Source organism: Trichechus manatus, unplaced genomic scaffold, assembly GCF_000243295.1.
Source record: "Trichechus manatus latirostris isolate Lorelei unplaced genomic scaffold, TriManLat1.0 scaffold00082, whole genome shotgun sequence".
Lineage (NCBI taxonomy): Eukaryota > Metazoa > Chordata > Mammalia > Sirenia > Trichechidae > Trichechus > Trichechus manatus.
In genome coordinates, this window is record NW_004444018.1 from 6,933,140 (window position 1) to 6,941,693 (window position 8,554).

Sequence of the window (8,554 nt, forward strand, 5' to 3'; positions counted from 1 at the left end):
AATAACAATTATTCTTAATTCTATTAAATCAAACTAAATATACTTTTTAACTTACAATATTTAAATACTAATAAAGTAGGATAGCTAACTCACCAAAACATCTATTCCCAATTACTAACATAGTTTAGACTGAAATAAGGACTTTACGATATGTACACAGATGTTACCCTTTTAAGCCTGTCAATGCAGTCTCTTCTCAGTCGCTCCTCAGCCTGCTGTAAGCCCAGGAGCTCCTTGACAGAAAGGACCGATTCATCGATCACGGGACCTTCCAAGTCTTTGTCCTGCTCATTTTCCTCATTTCTAGTTCTCCTTGGTTTCCTAGGTCTGGACCTCTGCTTCTTGTTTTCTTAAGTTGGGGGAAAAATATTATTGGCAATATTGAATAATGTCACTCCTAAGTAAAAAGCAAAACTTACATATTTATTAATTTAAATATGTGATTGAATAAATGATATCTTAGAATGAACATAGAGGAAAAAAGAAATGGTAGCTTGCCCATGGACAAACTGCCTGAATATTCATTCAACTCCTCTACTGGATACATCAATCCACAAAAATCATCTTTTTGAAAATGTTAAAAAAAAATTTGTTTCCATTATATACTTTTATCATCTCTTCCTGGTATACTGCTGAGCATATTCAAGCAACAGTAAAAATTATAATCTTCTGGAGCCAAGTATTCTTGTAATCTAATATATTCTAGTATACCTGCTATTTGAATCAAAACCATCCACATCTGCTCTCATATTTTGCAAGTGAACAATCTCAATAAGGCAAAAATGGACACTACACCCCCTAGAGAACTCAGAAATCAACTACATCCTTATCTGCAGTAAAAATTAATCATGTAGCTGCAAATTTAGCTTTTGATAACACAAATGGAAACTGGGAGGCTTTCCTCTTATTAAGTACTAATACCAAGATCCAGGCCAACATTATATGTACTGAAAACAATTGTTTTCCATTTTATGTTTACATTCATTTTAGCTTCTTTGAACTACTTGCACACTCAGCACATATCAAAGAAGAAAAACAATTAGCAGTTGAAATAAAACTTTTCTCTAAGTACAGATTACTTCATTACTTCATAAGCCTTGTTCTACAAGTCTTAGAACTATTAAGTCAATCTGTTCCTTTGTAAACAAAACTTTTCAATCTATGACACTGAAAATGACTGTGGGATTGAATTGTAAAAACTATTCTAAATAGCTATGAAAAGTTCTCAAAATGAAGCTACCAGTAAGACATACAATTAAAGTAATATTTATTTCCCAAAGGAGAATTCTGATAAATGGATTAAGGTTTTAAATGGCTTACTAAAAATTAGTCTTTGGAAATACAAATCTATTGAAATGCCTTACATGAGGCAATTTCTGTAATGTTTTCCGTTATTAATTGTGCAGCAATTAAAATGAACCCTTTGATTGAGGAAAAAAAAATTCTGTGTCAGCAAAGGGAGGTATAGGACCTCCAATTTTTAAAACAGCTATTGCCATTAGCAACAATCCTGTGTCATGGATGCTATATCCCCAATGTATGATCAGAGAAAATGACAGAATAAGTAACTTGCCCAGGGTCACATGGATGTAATTCTGAAACTCAGGCTTTTATCTAACAATATAAGATCTGAAAATAAATTACTAAAACCTTTTCTTGGAGTATACCAATTCATATATAGAAGAGATGACCACTCACAATACAATATAACCTTTTGAACTGCATTTCAGACCTGCATGGGTACTGCTGAAAAATTCCCATGGTTACTTAGAGGAGGACTACATGGCTCATTGTAAGTTCAGTGTGAGTTCTCTATAGTCACTTGATGGCAACGGGGGGTGGGGGTGGGGGACAGTCAACTTTCTAACTTTCTCATATATTATTTGCATATGCTTTATTATTCCATTCACAAAGAACACATGTATCTGGGTGGATGTTTTCCAGTTAATATCATTAATGGCATTGTCCCAAATACATTAAATTGGCAAGTAGAACATTTGGCAGACAAAGTGGGGTGCGACAATATAGAACTGAAAAACAGAAAGTTAATACTAAAAAAGAAGGCAACTCTAAGATAATTTTCATTACATCTCCTTACATCATTTAATAAGACCCTTACTAAGGTACAGATATGATTTATGGCAAACTTCAGTCCCTTTAAGAATTCTTTCTAGGATCTTTTGAATCAAGTACAAAGTTTATACCTTTACTTGAATTTCTCTCTAAAGTAAACAAGGTTACACCACAGCTTAACATTTCGTTCATGAAGATTTTCAAGGGATAGAAGCTGAATAGCTCTTCATTTAGTAACCGTGAAAGCACATACTTTTATTTCTTTTAGAGAAAGCACACAAGCTTTTGGATTGTTTTCAATTAAAGGATAGCAAAAATGGACTTCCTGTTCAAAAATACTTAAAAGCAACTTCTTCACCTCCCTTTAAAACCAAACAAGAATATATTCAAGAGGTTTTCAGTCTATAAACGGTCCCTTTTAACATCTGTCTGGTTGCAAATTTTTTTTATCTATAAATCTTTCTTTTTAAAATGCCTTTCAAGGCCAACTTATTCTTTTCCAAAAGACCAATGACAGGTAACTAAAATTCCACATCCCACTGGGACACAATAATATAAAAATAATTAAGTATTCACAAACTTTTTCTTTAAAACAAAAACAAAAACCATCAATTATAAAGAAAATGCTCAGTTTCCTCCATCAGGATTCTAGGTCAAGCAGAGGCTGAGTTAATGGCCAGAGTAGCAGAGGGCAAGATTTCAGTTTTACTTCCTCATCTACCACTCTGTGTGAATGAGCCTGGATAAACTTAACCTCATCAAGCTGCAGCTGCCTGATTAATAAAACTGCTATTCCACATTTGATATATCAAGATAGAAAGCTGCATAATCCCTTCAAGTTCTTTTTAGCTTCAAGATTTAGCTTACAGAGGTGAAGGTTTTATTTTTCTCTAGTATTTGATTCCTTTATTGGAAAATAAAGGAATTCCTTTAGTGGAAAATGCCCACATCAACTAAAACCTTTTAAAAGTGCTGGCTAGTTTGCAAGCCATTCTATATGACTACTCATTCTGTTTCTGCTACTTTATACTAGATATTTTCGGTTAATTTTTTTTATCTTAAATACAGAACTTTAATGGTGATGGTTGAATATGATGAACATAATGTCAGTGAACTGTACGTGTGCAAATTATAGAAATGGCAAATATTTTGTTACCTATATATTTACCACAATATAAATAAAGATACAAAATAACGTATTTTTCCTGATTTAATACTAACAAACACTTGGAATTTTCATCCAAAGATACAACTTTTCCCTTAAGTATTCTACGTGAGAGAGAGGAAAAAAAAACATATTCTATATGGCCAGGGTCACAAACTCAAACGCTTACAGGTAACATATACATGCACAAATTGGTCACCGTGAGGTAACTTGAACGAAAAGAGAATTTGGAGACCTGGAAAATGCTCACACCACCTAAAAGCATCTAAATTTAAAAAAATTTAAAAGTGCTGGCTAGTTTGCAAGCCCTTCTATATGGCTACTAAAAAAGGCCTTCAGCCAATAAACTTAAAAGCTTATTTTTCCAAGTATAATTTACATTTTCAGACTAAATATTTTTGTCTTTGGGACAACTATTAGCAAGCATATGAAGGGTTTTGGCTTTAATGAAACAGCAGAGTTTTTACTGCATTTCTGACTTTCTAAATTTATTTCTCTTTGCCTCTGTTTGACACGCTCCCTTTAAAGAGAGAGAAAAAAATCTTGGACCTCCCGAAAGACATACATCCCTTTTGTGGTTGGGGATATATGCATGCCACAAAATATATTGTTTTTTACATCAAATCAGATTTTTGTTTTGCTTTATATTTTGTTATTTATATTACAGATACAGTCATTATTCAAATACAAAATTATAATATATTGCTTTAAAAATACATACACACCACTTAAAAATTATGATATGGTCCCAAGGGACATACGGTTACTTTCTTCAATAAAAAGCACCAATGAAAAATATGTTTACTAAAATGAGCTTCATGCAAAGTAAACTTTTAAAGGGACCAGTATACGAAATGTGTTGAAGCTGAATCACATTAAATAACTGACTACTTTTGAAAAGCAGAAATTATGAAAAACTGGAACTGCACTGCTGAAAACAAAACTCATTTGAATGAAAAAGAAGAAAAGACATGTTGACTTCGGGGTTGTAACTTGACAAATTGGAACACATTACCAGAACTTCCTGCTTCCATTTCTGACATAGTTTCTAGGCTGGTTAGTTCTTTATGAAACAGTCGTCTTACAGTTCTGCAGCCTCTCCCATCTTGCCACCTATAACCATCTTCACTTTCTTGATATGAGTCTTTTCTTGGTCGGCTTATAACAGGAATTCTAGGTCCAGGTTTGAATTCTCTCCAATTGTCTGAATTACCAGAAAGTTCATCAGAAAGCCTTTTCTTACTCTGATCTTTGTGGCTGTCATTTATCCAAGCTGGTTGGCTGTAAATTGGGTTTTTAAATGCATATAGATTGTTGGAAACAGCATATGGTCCTTTTCTGGGAGTATTCCCATAGTTCCCTGGTGTTACTTTTTTTTTCGGAAGGCCTTTTTCCATTTTACTGCTATGGCCTTTAGCATAATCATCCACTATTAAATAATCTTGTTGTGGGTGACCCCTTCTGAAATCATCATCATCTATAGTCCCTCGGTCTTTAGCACGCTTCACAAAATATGGTTTTGCTGCATCTCCCATGGTCTTTGACTGCAATTTTCTTACTCTGCACCTGAAAGAAGGCATTTTGGGGAAAATCAAACCATAACAACAATGTATTATACAAAGTACATAAAATACCACATATTTACTGCAGGGACGCCCAAAAGCCTGCCATAAAGTCTTACTTTTCTACTTATTCTTTTAATAAAAGCATCTCCATCATATTCCCAATAATCAGTGCATCATACTAGAAGAGAGGAGGGTTGGGCCTATATAACATTCTTCGTGAAAATTAGATCTTACTACTTAACATGATTAAATCTGCGCGTAAGGGGAGCTCCTATAGACTTATAGTAAGATGCTACTTATACCAAGTTGGTGGGCTTTTACGTATATAACAAACCTGTTTCTTTTTAAAGAAAATCGCAACCCAAGCCTATTCTACTACAAAACTACCCCCAGTCTTATTAAAAAAGAAAAAAAAAGTTGACAATTACTTTTAATTGTTTATACAAGTAACCGAAACTTTACGTGAACGGAATACATCTCTCAACTCCACTTTTGCGCCTCTGCTCCCTTCATCACCACCATTCAGAACAGACCGGCTCGGATCGCTTTGGCTACCGTGGGGCTGGGGTCCCCACAAGGTATTGCTCCAGTTAAACGGGGCCGGGTTTCCGACCAAGGGACAGCTCCAGCTAACCTCCCCATTCCTCATCCTCCAGCCCCAAACAAGTGTGGTTGTATCACAACAATTCCCTGCGGAATGACTACCTCTTCGAGTCCCATCTGATGAGCCCACCCCCAATCAGCCTCAGTTTCTACACCCTTCGGGGCCGGAGGCGGAGAAAGAGGAGGCGTTCCCACACTCCCGGCCACGAAACCACCGCCAGGAACGAGAAAGCAGGAAGTGACATGCCTCCTTGATGGGGTTCCGGGGTCCCACCCGACCGTCCAGGGGGCTGGAGCCCAGTGCCTCGATCCAAATACCTTCGACTGCCCCTATAGGCTCTGACACACAGTGAAAGCGCGGACTCTAACCCGACAGCCCACTCCTCGCCGGCACAGGAACTCCCCGGTCCCCGATACTGGGGCGGCGAAGGGTGGAGCCAACGTACCTCCGGGGCCAGGCCCGACCTCTGCTCTGGAGACCAGGGGAACCCACTGGAGACCCAGCCCAGAGCACAGTCTGGAAGGAACGCGGAAGGAAGACACACCGCAGCACTCACCACCTCCGCCACTGTCCTCAGCTTCTTCCTGTCCCGGCCGGGCTCCCTCTCCGTGTTTTCTTTCGGCCCCACTTCCGGCGCTCAGCTCTGTCTCATTGTGCGCGATTGGGAGCCGGCGGTGTCACCGCCCCAGCGCTCCGCCGCGCACGCCGGAAACGCGCGCCGCGCTCAGGAGGCCTGCCCACTGTCGCGGGCCCAGACAGCTCGCGCTTCCGCTGTCGCCGAGGTTTTTCCTCTCTGGCTATGGCGTCCGTTCTCCACCTCGGACGGCCATGGCGGTCGAAAGGCGGCAAGGAGTTCTTTGGCGCGGCCTTCTCCTGCCCGCGGTTTGCGCGGAGGCTGCGTAACCAGCCGCCCTGTCCTTCCTCGCACATCGCTTCGCCTCGCTTCCGCTTTTTCAGATGCCTTTGGGTATCGAAAGCACCGGTTAAGGCAAGGAAGAAAGCTTGTTTTCCGGAGAGAGACCCGGAACCGAGCTGTCAGGGCGCAGCCGGTCTCGCAGTCCTGCGGGGAGACTCGGCTTAGCCCCTGGATGCTCCTAAATGGCTTCCAGGGGAAATTAAGCCTTGGTCTGAGGCCTCGAAGCGCTTTTGCTGTTTTTCTGATAATTCTGTATGAGTTAAAGTTTCAATGAAGTCTTAATTGACGAACGTGCAGAAATCCACTGTTTATCGCGACCTCAAGGTGGTCAAAGGACACGCTCTGCTTTTTTCTTAGATTGTGTCAGGATTAGTTTTACTTAATTTTTTTCAATGTATTTTGCAAAATATGTAATCGTAAAGGATGGTCAGGGAAGGTAATACTTAAATTTTTGAACCGAGGGGTGCAATCCTTGAACTAGCAAACCACGTAGGGTTGCTGTTTTTTTGACTATATTACTTTCTTTTCTATCAGTGGTGTTCTAAATATTTTGAAAACATTAAGCAACTAATAAGATGAGCAAGTGTTGAGATATTTTGATAGTTTTAGGTTCTCTGATTTTTAAGAGCATTTACATTTAAATCCATAAGCCTATGGAGCAATGGTCTTAAAATACAGTGAACACACATAGTACTTGCTATTGCCAGACATTGTTTTAAGGGTCTTAGGAATTTAATCCTCATAACCGCCATGAAGTAAATATTATTCCCATTTTAAAGATGGGAGAATTTTACCATTTACAGTGAAGTAAATAGCACAATTGGAATTAAAGCCCCAGGCAATCAGCAGGGTCTGTGTTCTTAACCACTTGACTATACTAAAGGTGATTTAAAACATATTTGCACAACTTTTGTATAATTTCTTGTTTAGATGCGTTTGTTCTGAAAATGCATGAGAATTAAGCTAATAACCTGACAGGCAAACAATGTCCTTTAATATATTTTCTAAAGTGAGTGTGTTCATATGTGATTATATTTATTACGTGCCAGCAGCATCACCACACCCAGTTGAGTAATTCTTGTACAAAAGAACTGGTTTAGAAAAAGTCTGACTCAGTTGCCTATAAATTTAGAGGAGCAGTAGAAGATATATCTTTTTAATGGTTTAAAATACTTTTATTGCATTTTCTTGACTGTGTTTCCTAAAGTCTGACTTCCCATTAGTTGTCTTTAAGCTTCGTCTTGAGGGTAAAATAAGCTCTATACGACAAGATGCTGCCCTCAGAGTCGCCCAATGGCAGTGGCAGTTCCTGACTTTACATCTGCCCACGCAGAATGTCCAGCAGAAGAGAAGGCAGCCTCCAGAAGCCAGGAAGAACTTTCCAAGAAACTCTTGCAAACTTCATTGTACATCTTAGTACCCTTCTTGTTGTTTTTAGCTGCTGTCAAGTTGGTCCCAACTCAAGGCAACCCAACGCACAATGGAACAAGATGCTGCCCAGTCTTGCCCCACTCCCCACAATCGGTTGTAGATCAGACAGTTGTGATTCATAGGGTTTTTATTGGCTGATTTTCAGAAATAGATCTCCAGGCCTTTTCTTCTAGTCTCTCTTTAGTCTGGAAGTTCTTAGTCTGTAAGTCTGAAACCTGTGGAGGCAACATGAAAGCCTCCACTGATGAGTGGTGGCTGTGCATGAGGTGCATTGGCCAGGAATCAAACATGGGCCTCTGGCATGCAAGGTGAGAATTCTACCACTGAACCACCAATGTCCTGTTAGTTTCATTAATTGGGTCAAAAGCTCATTCTTAAATAAGTCACTGGCAAGGAGGATGCTATTACCTGTAGGCCAGGGTTTCTCCACCTCCGAAGGGACTATGGATGTGTGGGTTGTATAATTGTTGTGGAGGCCTGTTCTGTGTGTTATAGGATGTTTAGCAGCATCCCTGGCATCTATCCACTAGATTCCATTAACATCCCCATCCCAGCTGTGCGATTAAAAATGTCACCAGGCATTGCCAAATGTCCCCTGGGGAGCAACATCACCCCCCCAGTTGAGAATCATTGCTTTAGACCATCAGGCCTACTCTTGGAGCTAGGAGCTGGGGTCAGCTTTTTTTTTGTTTGTTTCAGGATTTGAGCAAGGACCATACATTGCATTTAGTTGTCATATCTCCTTAGTGTTCTTTAATCTAGAACAGATTGCCAGCCTTTTTTGTTTGTTTTTCATGATA

The 8,554-nt window shown here is 39.3% G+C and overlaps 1 protein-coding gene across 7 annotated transcripts in view; it reads right to left on the bottom strand.

Moving 5' to 3' along the window:
• TUT7 (terminal uridylyl transferase 7) overlaps positions 1-6,046 on the bottom strand; it is a 54,419-nt gene extending 48,373 nt beyond the window's left edge. For 2 of the 7 annotated variants that reach the window (XM_004381318.2, XM_023735814.1), the window contains exons 1-2: positions 4,254-5,685; positions 168-349 (exon numbers count right to left, since the gene is read on the bottom strand). In XM_004381318.2, the coding sequence (XP_004381375.2) occupies positions 168-349; positions 4,254-4,818 (747 nt within the window). In that variant the 5' untranslated portion in view covers positions 4,819-5,685. The other 5 variants (XM_023735810.1, XM_023735809.1, XM_023735812.1 and 2 more) reach the window with 5 other exon arrangements.
• Between the last annotated feature and the right edge of the window lie 2,508 nt (positions 6,047-8,554).